The 15908-nt window shown below is 32.6% G+C and overlaps 2 protein-coding genes across 2 annotated transcripts; both read right to left on the minus strand.

Annotated features, from left to right (window-relative positions):
* Nucleotides 1-166: 166 nt before the first annotated feature.
* On the minus strand, nucleotides 167-3296 carry LOC100801339 (mitogen-activated protein kinase 3). The gene is made up of 6 exons (XM_003539692.5): nucleotides 2748-3296; nucleotides 2392-2521; nucleotides 1557-1694; nucleotides 1116-1448; nucleotides 746-929; nucleotides 167-592 (listed from the first exon to the last, which is right to left on the minus strand). The coding sequence occupies exons 1-6, from the start codon at nucleotides 2906-2908 to the stop codon at nucleotides 423-425; spliced, it is 1116 nt and encodes a 371-aa protein (XP_003539740.1). The 5' UTR covers nucleotides 2909-3296; the 3' UTR covers nucleotides 167-422.
* Nucleotides 3297-7991: 4695 nt separating this feature from the next.
* APX2 (L-ascorbate peroxidase 2) lies at nucleotides 7992-10358 on the minus strand. Its single transcript, NM_001248658.1, has 10 exons — nucleotides 10327-10358; nucleotides 10116-10245; nucleotides 9842-10016; nucleotides 9664-9729; nucleotides 8904-8952; nucleotides 8738-8823; nucleotides 8531-8610; nucleotides 8331-8433; nucleotides 8186-8244; nucleotides 7992-8051 (listed from the first exon to the last, which is right to left on the minus strand). The coding sequence occupies exons 2-10, from the start codon at nucleotides 10232-10234 to the stop codon at nucleotides 8036-8038; spliced, it is 753 nt and encodes a 250-aa protein (NP_001235587.1). The 5' UTR covers nucleotides 10235-10245; nucleotides 10327-10358; the 3' UTR covers nucleotides 7992-8035.
* Between the last annotated feature and the right edge of the window lie 5550 nt (nucleotides 10359-15908).

Below are 15908 nucleotides of genomic sequence, written 5' to 3' on the forward strand. Positions count from 1 at the left end.
CCTTTAAATTTGGAATGTTTTTTTAAGTCCTCTGCATTAATGTTTGTTTTATTTAGTCCCTCAAACTTGAGGAATGATTTTTTTAGTCCCTCTCCCCATATGGCATTAGTGTGTGGCAAACAGGGAATATTGTTACATGTCACTTTACAACAATAAGCCGTCAGGGTTAAAAAAAATATATGGAAATTAATATAGTTACATGGCACTTTACAACAAAAGGGCGCTCATGAAGCCGTAATTGCACCTACCTAGTCACACAGATTGAATAAATTACCTAAGGGAGTTTGATTGGCAACAAGATTGAATTTTCATTCAACTTGATCGTTTCCTGCTTGTAAGCAGGGAACTTAAGTGATAAAAAAATTAAAAACGAATTATTATTTTTCCTTATATGCTTGCTTCAAGTCCTTGAGTCTTCTGCTTTAAGCATACTCAGGATTCAGTGCTAATGCTTCCCTGTAGATCATCTCTTTTATTTGCTCTTCATCCAATTGCTGTTGCTCAAAATCAAATGAGAATGGCTCCATGCAGATTGGTTCATCAGCTACATCATGCAGTTTTTCAAGGTATGGATGGGCTAGTGCTTCTTCAACTGCCAATATTTAAACAAAATAGAAATGAAAATTTGCCCAAATCTATTCTTTGTGTAGCTTTACTGATGCTAATGCAGATATCATCAATGTTCAAAGTGAAACCGAATGTTGCTTTATCTATCTACAGAAACATAAAAGAATGGGAAAAGTACCTGTAATTCTTTTGGTGGGATCAACTGTCAGCATTTTATCAACAAGATCAATGGCTGCGGGATGAACATGGGGGAAGACTTGAGCTAAAGGTTGGCGAGGATATTGAGGAAGTTGTCTGATATATCTTCTTGCATCTTCATTTTTCACTAACCCAAGGTCAGCCTCAGTTGGGGTGCCAAGAAGCTGTGGATAAGAGAAGAGGGATAAGTAAGCATGGAACCAGAATTACCATTTATAATTAAATTATTGGTTATATTCATGATATTAAATAACTTGAACTATATGATCATCAATGTTTTATATGAGCAGCTATGGGAGCATTTAATGCAATTTTTTACATCATGTTTAAATTTATATTTTCAATCTCACCTCTGTCAATAGGCGCATCTGATGCACATGGTCTTTGCCCGGAAACAGAGGCTTTTTATTCATAAGCTCCATAAAGATGCAACCAACAGACCACACATCTATAGCAGAGGTGTAATCAGAGGAGTTCAACAACAATTCGGGAGCTCTATACCATCTTGTGACTACATATTCTGTCATGAAGTCACTTTCCAAAGTCGGTCTCGCAAGACCAAAATCAATAATCTTTAAATCACAGTTTGAGTTTAGCAGCAGGTTGCTTGGTTTTAAATCTCTATGGATTACGTTTGCAGAATGTATATACTTAAGCCCACGAAGAATCTGGTACAAGAAGTACTGCAAGTACAAGAGCATCCAATCATCAGCAAAACAAAGTTCCAATGTGTAAACTTAATATTTATGATATAATTTTTTTTAAGAAAATAACAATTTGAGAGCACTCACTTGGCAGTGCTCCTCTGACAGATTTTGATTGGAGCGAATGATATGGTGAAGATCAGTATCCATGAGTTCAGTGGCTATGTAGACATCATTAAACTCTCTACGCAAGGGTGGAGGAATAACATCTCTCAAACCAATTACCTGTCAGGGAAACACATTTTAATCACAACGAAATAGACAACGGTGTGAACTCTTTTATTAATGTGGACTTGGCTAGCTTTAAACTACAGTGTAAACATTAAAGCCGTACCAACACAAGTACACAACCAACTTATTAAGCATAAGTTAAATTAAATTCAATGTTATGAATAGCAAAAGTTTATAACTAAATCCCAGTACCATGTCATCGTGTGTTCCACAAATTAGGAAGTCATGGTCAATTGGGAGATGTGACTTGACTCTATTAAGTCCCTAGCAAACGTGTCTCCACTCACCACATGTATTTTACTGGCATAGTAGCATTTTATGTTGCTACAACCTTTTCTAAAAAAGTTATATGAAAATTCACAACAGTTTTGGTTTTAATTTTAGAGAGCACTGATATTGTAAAGATTTTCTACATTATTATTCAATCATATAAAATGTGTCGTGTCTTATGTTTGTTGCTTTTTATAAAAATTATTTTAAAAATCATATAAAAAAAATTACTCTGACAGTGCTGCATGTATATTGGAATCTTAATTTTAACTGACTATTTCATGAAAATATATGTTACACTACGTGGCATAATCAAAACAGTGTATGAAAAAAATTTCCACCAAGCACGAATTGAATTTGTATCATATGATACGATATATCTAAAATAAGTCAAACTTAGCAAAGGAGAGATATCACTCACATTTTCATGATCCAAATGCCTAAGAAGCTTAATCTCACGAAGCGTACGCTTAGCGTCCATGTGATTGTCGAAAGCGTTCGCTATCTTCTTCACAGCCACCAGCTCGTTCGTCTCGGTATTCAACAGTGAGCTTCAAAAAGCACATCAACATATTCAGATTTCTCAAAAAAAAAAAAGTAAACGTTAAACAATAAACACTCAAGCACTAGCTAACAGATTAACATATCCACAATCAAATCCAATTCATCGAGGAACGAAAAACCGAATCAGAGAAACACACAACTTCTTAATTAAATCAATCGCGTTTTCAAAAAAAAAAAAACAAAATAAATCGAAGAAAACGAACGAATCAGTACCAAACGATTCCGTACGCGCCGCGTCCGATAGGCATGATCGGAGGACGGTACTTCGTCGTAACCTCGAAGAGGTTTCCAAATATGTTGTACTGAATGAACTGTCCGCCATGCGTCGGAACCGCCGCAAAATCGGCGACGCCGTTTGGATTAACTCCGGCCATCACTTTCTCTCTCTAGAAACCGTCAAAGTAAGAACGAGAAAGAAGACGAAGCCGATGGAGAAGTGGAAGGAAGAGGTTTTTAATTTAAATAGTGTCCGCAAGGAGCGAGTGAGTAAGTCACCGAGTCAGTGCGTGCGTGCGTGCCGGCGGGCATGTGAGTGATTCTTATTTTTCGCTCGGTCAACTCGGCCGAGTAAGTAAGCACGTTGAGTCTTCACTTCACACTCTTTCGGAGCAGGTGCCACGAAGGTGTGAAAACGCGCGAGGGGGAAAAATTAACGAAACGAACCACACGCGCACACGTGTGACGCGTACGAAACCTAATCTGACGGCTCAGATCGTAGCCGCCTCTCATCTACGGAGCTCGTTCGTTCAATTATTTCAACAGCCATCAACCTTTTCTTTTCCTCTATGTGATTTATATGCTCGTCAAAGCCACCTCGTGTATTTTCTTAAACTAACGTGAGAGATAATAATGATAATAAATATAATAGAATGATGTTATTCTCCTGAGCCAGAAGAAAACTGAATAATTGAGTCAGAAGCGTGTTAGTATAATTGCAATTTTTGACTCAAGCATTCCTATGCCTATGCATAATATATAAAGCTATAAAATGATTCGATTCCTTTGTTTCGGCATTTGGACCCTTTCAGTCACCAAAATTAATAATTTTGGTAAAATTATTTTCGACTTGAGGATAATTATTTGCGCAAATAATTGATTAGGTTTATAAAGAAATTTATTTGTTAATCTCTAACTGACAACTACTTCTAATAACATCCCAGCTACGAAGTTTTTGAACAAATTATACTTGTACTTTTGAGCTATTTTTTAATTATATATAACAATACTCTTTTATTTCTTTCTACACTAAACCTCCTCCTCTGTATTTGAAAACCCTGAGGGTCATTTTCTTATATATTATTCTCTCCTTTCTTTTTACATGTCGTTTAATGTTATCTAAGAATATAAAAAAAAAAAGATAATAATTTTTTTTTATTCTAATAAAATAATCATGAGGTTTCCTTTTTTACCATTTCTTCTTCTCACTTTATAATAAATACATATATAAAATAATTAAATATTAAAGGAGTAGAGGAAGGACTTAAGTAAAGGAAGAACTGACACAAACACTGGTAGCAGAGGAAGGACTTCGTTTGTGTTAATTGGCTGTGAAAGGAGTAGCAAGTATCGGTGTAGGAAATAAGAATTTTTTAGAAGAGATACTTGGACTAGGAAATGTGGGTGTTCCTTCAAGCTTCGTGGCAAGCTAGTAGTTGGAGGACAAGACTGGATGGTGAAGTTGATCTGTGAGATTCATAATCATGAATTGGTCAAGTCATTAGTTGGACATTCATATGTCGGGCGATTGAGTAAAGTTGAAAAGACACTTATTGTTGATATGACGAAGTCAATGGTCAAACCAAGAAATATTTTGCTAACTCCGAAGGAGCACAATGTCAATAGTTGTACGACCATCAAACAAATATACAATGCAAGAAGTGCATACCGTTCTTCCATAAGAGGAAATGATACCGAAATACAACATCTAATGAAGCTTCTTGAACGGGATCAGTATATTCATTGACACAGATTAAAGGATGAAGGCGTGGTTCGTGATATCTTTTGGTGTCACCCTGATGCAGTGAAATTAGTCAACGCATATAATTTGGTGTTTTTCATAGACAGTTCTACAAAACAAACAGGTACAAACTCCTAGTGCTCGATTTTGTTGGAATGATACCAACTGAGATGACATTCTCTGTTGATTTTGCATATCTAAAGGGTGAACATCTTAATAATGTGGTTTGGGCTTTAGAATGCTTTCGAGGTTTATTTTTAAGACGTGATGTCCTCCCTAGAGTTATTGTGACTGACAAAGACCAAACATTGATAAATGCAATGAAAACTGTATTCTCTGAGTGTACAAATTTGTTGTGCAACTTTCACATAAACAAGAATGTGAAGACCAAATGTAAATCATTAATTGGTTAAAGAAATGCTTGGAAGTATGTCATGGATGCCTAGGGAACTCTTCTTGATTGTCCTTCGGAGCAATAGTTTGATGAGTGCCTAAAGAAGTTTGAAATGGTTTGTTCACCTTGGCCAATATTTGTTGACTATGTCAAGGATACATGGATAATCCCACACAAGAAAAAATTTGTTACCGCGTGGACGAATAAGGTGATGCACTTAGGTAACACAAAAACAAACAGGTATGAAATTGTTCAATTATTTCTATTAACATTGATGAATTGATGGAACTTTATTATTGTATATGTTTATTGTTATTTGTGTATCTGAAATGTAAGGTTAAATCTGTTCATTGGGCTTTAAAAAAAGTGTTACAAAATAGCCTTAGAGACTTATGCAGTGTCTGAGATGCCATGAACAACATGATGACGCTACAGCACACGGAAATTAGAGCATCATTTGAAACAAGTACACATGTCGTTGGACATGTCTTCAAAAAAAACCTTATACAAGAGGCTTCTTGGAATGGTTTCAAGGTATGCTTCATATGGAAGGTTGTAGTTTTTTTAATTTAACATTTTCAATAAATGTGCAGAGAGGCATGGTTGAGGCCCTGAGCATTTACAAGAAGTGCAAAGGTTACAGCTTAGACTACGTAGGATCAAGGAAGCTGGTTAGCTGGTTTTCAGCTTGAGAGAATCCAATTTTTGTTTGGTTAAGAACAATGCAATCAGAATCTTCACTAGGAACAAAGGTAGTGACTTTAAGATCAGTGGTTGTGTCCCATGAATTATAAGTTTTTCCCAATGATACACCTCCACTTCAGCTAGGTTCAGCTATGTGGCATCCGAGTGGCACCATTTATTTCTCTTATTGCTAACATAGTTTATCATTCTGTTATGTGGTTAATGATCTATTATACAACAATTTCAATAAATTTTGGACCATTAGAAATTGTTGTCTAAATTTAAGGGTTCTAATCTTTTTTAGGCACATGACAAGCACCATATGAGAAGTCCTTAAAAAAGATTATAGGATATGATAAGCACCATATGACAAGCAAAACTTAATAGTTTATGTTCAAAGTAAAGCTACAACCTAATAGTTTGTGTTCCTATTTTTAATTTATTATTCACTACCATACAAGATATAAATAAAGTAATAAACCACTAAAACCTTCAAAATATAAATTGACACCAACCAAAATATCTTAAACAAGCATTATACTTTCATACATAATACAATAAAAAGCCTTAAAACCAAATTTCAAACCAATATCTTAAACAACCATTATACAATATCATACTTCAGGCTAAAAGCCTCAAAATTAACCCTAAACCCTAATTAAAAACCATTTTTCATAAATTATAACCTAATTTCCACTCTTTAAAATTAAAAGACATTCTTGCGGATCAAGTTGATCCGCAAGATTTTTGCGGATCAACTTGATCCGTACCCCAAATACAATTGCGAGTCATCTACGTCTATTCACCTGCCGTTAACGCGAATCAACATACAACCTAGCAGATCAACTAAATCACTAGCAGATCAACCTAACTACCTTAGCGGATCAACCTAACTACAGCAGCGCAAAAGTAGAAGAAATGGAAATGACGCTTGCCTCAACGGTGGATGGTGGCAAAGCTCTTCACAGGAACCTCCTCAATGCACCTCACTGCAACTCCACATCACTGCAAATGGCAATGCCCCGGAAGAAGAATACCAAAAGCGCGCAGGAAAATGAAAAGTTGGGTGAAGAAGAAGAAGAATATGAAAAGCGGGAGAGAGAAACTGAAGCGTTGGGTGAAGAAGAAGAAGAATACGAGAAGTAGGAGAGAGAAACTGAAGCACTGGGTGCACAAATGTTTTAAAAATAAGCCAAGGGTAATAAAGTCTAATAAAGTCTTTTTGCGTAAAGTGTTGGTTACACCAACAAAAATGCTGGTTGCACCTAGCTTCACCCCAAAACAACTTGGTCTCAACATGATCTCAACGACCCAAACAGCTGACCCATTTTTCATCGATTTCAACTTGACCCAAATCTTTTACTTTGGTCCGTACAACGTGGCACTTACAAGTGCTAATCCACTCAAGATTTGAATTAAACCCTCTTTACAACTTGGTTCGAAATCCGTACTTAGCTCCCTAGCACTTAACAAGACAATCAGCATTCATGCACTTGCTACCAGACGAAGGCCAGCGTGGGAAAGTTAGCAAGTTTCCCATTATGAGAATGAAAAAGTTGCTTTCAACCGTTGGATAAACTATTTGTTTAATCAAAGGTTAAGATTTTTTCATTATTTATTTTTCTCCCTTATCTACTTTGTGTTAGTAAATATTTGTTTATTGGGAGTATTTTTGTTTGCTTTATAATTGGTTTGTGAATATTTTTGTACACATTTCAATCCAGACTATTTAAAAAGCTAACAGTCCAACACAACCACACCGCATCATCACCACCAAAGCTCAACGGCAGCAACACCACCGCAACCCCAATGGCAGCGACAATGAAAAAGGCAAACTACGGCAATGAAACGATGACAACGGCAATACCACAGCACCAACTCCCTTCACATCCATAACCAACACTACAGCAACGACGGCAACAGCACCTCCACCACAACGACTCTCCTTTCCAAGGCAACGATGGCAACACCACCAACACCTACCCTTTCTCAGATCTGAAAATCACAAACCACCCTCCTTTCTCAAATAAAACAAAAAAAAAACGCAACGACTTTTCTCAGATATGCAAAAAGAAATACGCAATCAACACAAGAAAACAGCAGGGGCATTGTCGACATGGATGATTTTTTTTAGGATGAAGCGCGCCAATCTAACGGTCCTAAATTTCTTTCGCCACAAACATTTGTCCAGTAATAATAGACAAATTACTAGTTATTACGGTAAATGGTCACATACTACAAAGGGTAATAATATCGCAATCGCTGAACAATGTTATTTAACAAAAGGATCGACCACAAATAAAAACAACCCAACTCCAATCATCATCACCACGTCCAGCAAAATACATTCAAAAGCTATCTAAAAATTTGAGGAACCCACAGTGGCGCATTAGAAACCATGACCATAGAATTTATGAGAGAAATATTATGGGCACCGTGCCTCTCCAACAATCCCCAAAACGTTGCTTAGGCTTCAGCAAACCTGAGAGGCAACAGTCATGACACGAATCAGAACCACCCAATTAACAACGCAAAACATGTCAAGTAAAACGGAGAGAAAAGCTTCATAAAATCATGAATTTATAAATTATCAATGTAAGAAATATCAAGACTTACCCAAGCTCAGAAAGCTTTTGGTGAGCCTCAGCGTAATCAGCGAAGAAGGCATCTTCGTCCTGAAGTCATTACCAAATCAAATACATCAAGAAATGTTCTACATTCCAAAAATTCAATGTTATGCAAAATATTACGAAATACATACCGATGCATATTTCTCAACAAGAGGGCGGAACACAGGGTCAGACAAAAGTGCCTTGTCAGAAGGTAGCTGAAGGAGGCCTTCTTTCTCACCACTCAACAACTCCCTAAAACATTTTAGGACATAGATAAAGAGTTAGAATGAAAATTCCAACAAGTAAAAAAGAAGTGTTAATTTTTTTGCTGAGACGTAAAAATACTCACTTGAAGTATGAGTTGTCGAAAATAAGAGGATTAGAGGTCCAGGGACCCTCGAATCCAGAACGCTCCTTGTGCGCAGCTCCCTACAAAATACATTTGGCAAAATTACACCAGTAAAGCTACGAGTTTAGATATTACATTTTTTCCAATATAATAGCAGTATAATTTGACAATGTAGCTAAAACAAATAAATTTAAAATCATAACATACAATAGTGTGACCCCCAGACAGAGCAACGATATCTCGGTCACTAAGCCCCATAGCTTTGCCAAACACATCTCTCAAATGGTCAGAACCTGCAACAATCAGGAACAAACCCTAAGCAAAGCAATCCCTACCAATCACAAAATTCTTGAAACAAGTTTAGAGTACTGACCCTTAGTGGCATCGGGCAAGCGACCCTCTGGTGGTGGCTCAGGTTTGTCCTGATCAGAACAAACCACCACATTAGTTTCAAAAATGACAATCAATCATATCGCACAAAAAAGTTGCGACAGCAAAATAGTGCCCCGTAATTTTCTAAAATTGGGTGCAAAATAATAATACAAGCAACAAATATGCTGCAAAGTATCCAAAGCAACAATACATGCAATCAAAATTGGTAAGTATCCCAAGCAAATCTTGTAGAACAAATTGCGAGTTTTAGCTATTAACGGAATCTTGTGGAAAAAATGTTAACTATTAAAGGAATTTTATGGGGGGAAATGCCACAGATTATACACCATGAGAATCCAAGGAAACAGATTCAGTGCAGTCAAAATAACGCATTCACACAGTCATACCAATGGATGGACATCTGACAAATCAGATAAATGCTTATAATAAATCAGATTTGTTGAAATAAAATATGAACGTGTTAAATGACTTAATGAGCCGTCTATCTTCATCAAACAGTTCTAAATTGTTAATGCGTGAATGAATAAAATTGAATGCAGGGAATCCGAATCCACAATTCAATAGCTCTACAACAACTACCGTTCACTACGAGCAAAACAAAATTCAGCATAAAAATTAAAAATACAATCAAATCAGTTTACAAAACATAGATTATCATGTATTATTATATACAATATAAAATTTAATCAAATCGAACAACGGACAGTAACAGTGTGAACTAAAAACTTGCAGTACGATACCTCTCTTCCAGGATGGAAGGGAACTTCAGGTCCACCGGTGACCTCAACGGCAACAACGCCAGCCAACTGCGTTAAACACAAACACAGAAATAAGCGCACAAGCACCAAAGACAAGTAACAACAAATTCTCAGATAAAAAAAACGAAAAAAAAAAACGAAACAAATAAAAAATCATCACCTGGTAGAAATCGGCGTAGCTCAAAATAGGAAACTCCGCTTTGAGTGGCTCCAAAAGCCTAACAGCGATGTCAAGACCGTTGTTAGCGCCGTGAGCGAGTTCGGAGGGGTGCTTTATGGTTCCGAAGGGACCACCGGTCTTCGAGCTCACGTCGTAAGTTCCAGCAGAGTGCCATCTGCACACAAAACGTACCAAAACGTGTCAAAACGACAGTCAACAAACTCAGAGTCGTAAATAACAGTGATCTAAAGTTAAATGGAAAAAAAAAACGTACGCCAAACGGAGCATTAGAGGAGCGCATCTCTTCTCAGCGATGAAGCCTCTGAGCTTCTTCTTCGCCTTCTCAACGGCCTTCTGGTAATCAGCGCTCACGGTTGGGTAAGACTTTCCCATAGCTTAAGATTCTAAACAACAAAAAAAGGTTAAAATGCAGATCGTGAAGTTAGAGTAATGGATTTCGGAGAATGAAACGAAGCGAAACGAACCTTGGAAACTGAGAGAGAGGAAATGGAAATGGAGATATGATAACCCTAGAGGCACGAGCAGAGCACAAGCCAACAATGAAGAAAGTGTGGGAGGGGGAAGGTAGATATAACGGGGAGAAGCGGAGAAAGTTCTAGTAGGTGATCATGGACCGTTGGATTGTTATCATGCGGTTTTTGTTGATTTGGGAAATTGACGGATGGGATAGGTTTGCACGTGTAAATTGCACGGTGGGGTAGGTGAGGAAAGGCTTTATGACTGACCAGTGAGGAGAAAGAGAAACAAAGGATGGGATTGTAAAAGGCAACAATGGATTATTGTTATCGAAGAGAGTGAGAACGGATTTGGTGGCGTTAAGCCATAAGCCCATTTGACTATTATAATTTGAGGGTGAAATGACGAAGTTGCCCTCGTTGACGGGATTAGTACATTCGCTGTGTTGGGTTGTGTGATCGCGCTTTCGTACCATACTGACAGCCATGTTTTGGAGCGGCTAGGGATAATAATAATAATAGATTAAATTACTTATTTATTTTTGTTATGATTCTTATTTTTTCTAGTCGCTGTAGATTAAAAGTGATGTTTTAAATTTCTAATTCTTTAGTTTTAAAAGAAATTTTTTAGTCTTTATAATTTTATGATTCTTTCTTTTTAGTCTTTATAATTTTTAAATTATAAAAATTAAAAAAGAATTAAAATATAAATTATAAAGACTAAAGATAATTAAAATCTAAATTATAGTGATTAAAAAAATCATTTTTAAATTAGAAGAACTAAAAAAATAATAATCATAAAATTATAAGGACTAAATGAGTAATTTAATCATAATAATATTATGTTTATATCGAATTTTATTTTAGGTTTTTAATAAAAAAAAATTGTTATTTTCAATCTCTTATTTATTGTAATTTTTGTCTTCATTAATGATTTTTATCATTCAAATTAATATTTTTAATATTATTAATGATTATGAAGATATCACTTAACTCAAAACAGAAATTTTAAATAAAAATTTTAATATACCATGATAAAACAATAAAAAAATTGTTAAAAATCTATAATAAAATTTAATCATTTATTAGAAAATTTAAACATATTTAAGTCTTATATAAGAAATGTTTTAATATTTTTAGAAAGATAGTATCAAGAAGATTAAAAGTTATGAAAAATTAAAAAGAATAAAAATATTTTTTAGATATGAAAAAAGAAAAATTTTTTAATAATTGACTGTAAATTAATATTTTGCATGGTAATTAGATGTAAACATGTTTGTAGTATTTTTGTGAATCTTATTCTTAATGATTCAATTGAGAATTAAAAAATTATGTATCAAATGTAACCTTAAAAGTAAGTTTAATTAAAAAGAAAAGTAGTACTTTCACCTTAGACTAAAAATGTTGTGTGAAATTTTCTTCTAAACTTATTAAAAATGAAAACTTTCAAATATGGAGCATTTCATTCTAAACTCAATTTTTTTAAACAAAAATAGTTTTATAAATTTAAAACGTTTTAAAAATAAATTTTTAAATATTTACTCGAAGGCATTATAAATCTTTCATATGATTTTCGCTAGATAGATTTTAATATATATGTATTTAATTTTATCACAGTTATTAACTGTTTGTCTCCTCTAAAGTGAGGAAATATGCTTTAGAAAATAAAACGCATTAACAATAGTCAATTATAAAACACATCACAAGTTGCATGTTTTTAATTAATACATATTACAATTGATTATGGTATAATAATTAAGGTATTAAGGTATAGAAAATACCCAAGGCGTTTTATATGATTTATTGGAGTAGGTAACCATTAAGGAAGGGAATTTGACAAATTATTAAAATTGCTTCTTTCTACTATAATATACATTCAATGATTTAAATAGGAAATTATGACTGAAATTGATTTGAATATATTTAATGATTTCAAATTAAAGAAATAAAAAATCATTGTAATGCCTAATTTGAAAAGCAACACATATCTAAAATTCAAAATTCACGTCCAGCGAGAGTCTCCGTGGAAGGCTAGTTACGTAAATTCAGCTTGAAAATTATAAACGGAGCTGGTAACCTTCCGTGGCAGAAATAATAAAAATAAAAAAATAAAAGTCGAGAATGTGAACGCGTTCCACTTCAGAAGATTCCATATTGGGCAATATTAATGTCACCGTTGAGGCATACCCTCTTCCACACCTCCCCTCCTTTCCTGCTGACGCAATCTGATTGCTCCCCATCCCTCACTTTGAGGTGTCCACGCGACTTGTATGCATTTTAAAAACTCAAAAAGGCTACTTATCAATTATCATTAACGAAATCTTGAAATAATTTTCTTCTTCTATTTATATAAATTCAGCATTTCAATTTCAAAGATAGTCTAAATTAGGAATTCTCATTGATATTCAATCATTTTTTGTATTAAATAAGATTAAAACTAAGTTGTTTTTTTAAGTAAATTTAATTTGAATGGTAGTAATGACTCATTTAGAAAAAAAGGGAATGACAGCGATATTTTTTTTTCTAACATACTTTTTTTAATTTCTCGATTTAATGATTTTTTATCTTAATTTAATTTATGTTAAGTGAGAAACCAAATTTATTAAAATTAATAAATTTTAATCCATCATAAAAAAACTTTAAAAGATAATTTAAAAAGAATGCCACCAACATTCATTTTTATTTTTATTTATTAAAAAATCATGTGTATTTGTCTCTCTCCTACTTACTCCTCCAGTAACGAGAGAGGAATCAACTCCCTTATTTAGAATCATCATTTGTGTTACATGTACATCAAACATCTTATCTAAAATAAATCTTCGTTTGTCACATGTGAACGTATGACATTTTTTCAATCTAAAAATTCTAGGTGTTGTGTTTTTTTTTTTCATAATATTTGCATCACCACTAAATTATTTATTATTTATTTATTGACATCATTTTAAGATTTAAAAAGATGATTAAGTTCAAATTTTAGATTAGATGATTGATTTATAATAGATCATTATTTATGGGAATAATTCATTATAGAATTTGATTACGGAAATAATTTTAGTAGCATTTTAATATACCAAAATTTATTAATTTAAAACAAACAATTATTTACAAAAATAATTTAACATGACATTTATTTATAGGATGCTTTAATACGGAAATTAATTTTTAGAAATAATCATAACAAATTTGAATATGGAATTAAACATGACATTTGTTTATGAATATAATTTTATATGGAATCTATTTTTTAAAATTATATAATTTCAAAATGGAAAAAATTACAACATAATTGAATGTGGAAGGATTTTTTCTGGCAAATTGATTTCTTTAGAGCAAAGGAGTTTTTTTTATTATAAATCAACATAAAAATAACTATCAAGCAAGAAGGAACTGGTTAATTGCAATACAACTTTCAATTTCACAATTTATAGAAGATAAAAAAAATATTTTTTTGAAAAATCAGAATCATTATAAAAATCAAATTATTTATGTAATTCAGTTACAATTTATGGACTGCAATTTAAAGGAAATAACTTTTTATCACATTTGTTTTGTCATGTAAAACTGCAATTAAAATATTTCCCTAAATAATTTATTTTTAACATGAATTTTTGTGTAAAATAAAATATTTATGAAAATCAAATAATAGAAATTTTAGGTTTAGAAAAATTTAAATGCCATAATTAGAATAAATATGGAATTTGTTTATAAATGTACAATAATAATATTTTGATGGAAAATATGAATAACAACATTTATAAAAAAAAAATTGTGGTGTTATTGAGGTACATTTGTGCTTGATTTCAATAAAAACCAAAAAGAAGATAAATTCTTTATAAATCATGAAGGAGTGTATGATATGTACTTTTATGTTTATTAATTAGGTAAATTAGTAACTTTACCTAAACTAGATAACTCACTCGAGTCAATTTGGAATTAACATAAGTAAAGTACACTCCTGACAACCACAATAATATATATATATATATATATATATATATATATATATATATATATATATATATATATATATATATCTTAATTTTTAAATATTAAAGTTTGAAATTGTGTTTATTTCATTTTACAAAACTCGATTGATAATGTTTATTATATTAATTATTTATAGACTATAAAAATCTCTCATTAAAATCAGATATATTGTATTGACAAATAATTAGAAGAAAGAGAGATATTAATGACAATGAGTGGACTAAGTAATTGGGTCTTATAAACATGAAGAGAGGGAGTTATCTTTTATAAGTTTAGTTTGGTTGGGTATGCGAAGACTCTTTACTTGAGGGAAGAAAAGAAAAATTATGAGGAAGAAGAAAGGAAGAAGAATGCAGGGAAAATGTGAAATAGAGAAGGACTTAAAGTGTGATATTAAGATGAAAAGATGTGAAGTTTGCCTGGAATATTGAGAAATTTTAAAATATAGCGTATTGAGTTAGACAAATTGAGCCCAAGTTTGAATGAACATAACACTTACATGCATGACTTATATAAGCTATTAAATTATGTTAAATATTGTTTTTTTTATCTTTTTCATATCCCTTCCTCGAATGAGGATGAGTCGACATAAATGAAAGTAAAAAATAAATCGGTCCATCAAAATAAACAATACTTTGTAAGTGTTTTGAGAAGTTTCACTTTGTAATATGAGATGTGTGTCTATACATATAAATATACACATTTGTATATAAATAAACATATGTAAACATATAAATATACACATTTGTATATAAATAAACGTATGTAAACATATACGCGTCACAAACACGAGTGTATATAGATTTATATATTAGTGTGGGTATAGAGTGTGATGACTATTACGATACTCTCTTTGATTGTGGATATTTTTTGAGTACCTATAGGATTCATTATCAATTAATTTATAAATATATAAATTTTTTCTAATCATTAATATGATTATAGTCTATCACAGGAATTTATATATTTATAAGTATTTTTTATCATGATAAATGTAATTTTATCTAACATTTTATACAAAAATTAAAATATTATATTTGCAATTTAATTCAACAAAAGTTATTTAATTTAATTTTACTTTACATTGTGATTGAGATACTAGTTAACTTCTTTTTATTAACAAATGTTAATTTGTTAGTTTTGTTAAAAATGTTAGTTGAGAGATTCGAACATACAATCTATTCCTCTCTCTTCTCCCTTCACCTTTCTCCAACTGATATATTGGTTAACTTGAATGTGCATACAATGTACATCGTGCATAATCCAATGTCATTTCACATCTTTGTGGATAGAAAGATACAATAAAATTAAGATAAACACATTTATTTGTTGCATAAGATTCAGTATATTATGCATGACCATTGCAAGGCTATTGAAACTATATGTGTGTGGAAAAAAAAATCCAAATCTCACTTCACCATGTAGTATAGGACCTTTATTTTATATTGGGGCAAACTCACATGAGAAACATACATGTGTTTGCTCTAAAAGCTTATGTGTAAAGGTTCTCATTGAAATGTTTGTTAAGTTTTCTCATGAGTGAGGTGTTTCACTCATTTCTAACACTACACCTATCTATGTGATGAGGATGAGTGAAAACTTTG

Source organism: Glycine max, chromosome 12 (genome assembly GCF_000004515.6).
Source record: "Glycine max cultivar Williams 82 chromosome 12, Glycine_max_v4.0, whole genome shotgun sequence".
Taxonomy (NCBI): domain Eukaryota; kingdom Viridiplantae; phylum Streptophyta; class Magnoliopsida; order Fabales; family Fabaceae; genus Glycine; species Glycine max.

What these genes read in the sequence shown, in the direction of transcription:
- APX2 (NM_001248658.1), bottom strand. Translation starts at nt 10,234, where the DNA reads ATGGGAAAGTCTTACCCAACCGTGAGCGCTGATTACCAGAAGGCCGTT. An exon ending in CCTCTAATGCTCCGTTTGGC is followed by an intron (nt 10,017 to 10,115) that starts GTACGTTTTTTT and finishes TTTTGTGTGCAG; the next exon opens with ATGGCACTCTGCTGGAACTT. An exon ending in CCTTCCATCCTGGAAGAGAG is followed by an intron (nt 8,953 to 9,663) that starts GTATCGTACTGC and finishes TGTTCTGATCAG; the next exon opens with GACAAACCTGAGCCACCACC.
- LOC100801339 (XM_003539692.5), bottom strand. Translation starts at nt 2,908, where the DNA reads ATGGCCGGAGTTAATCCAAACGGCGTCGCCGATTTTGCGGCGGTTCCG. An exon ending in GGCGCGTACGGAATCGTTTG is followed by an intron (nt 2,522 to 2,747) that starts GTACTGATTCGT and finishes TGCTTTTTGAAG; the next exon opens with CTCACTGTTGAATACCGAGA. An exon ending in GGCATTTGGATCATGAAAAT is followed by an intron (nt 1,695 to 2,391) that starts GTGAGTGATATC and finishes TTTCCCTGACAG; the next exon opens with GTAATTGGTTTGAGAGATGT.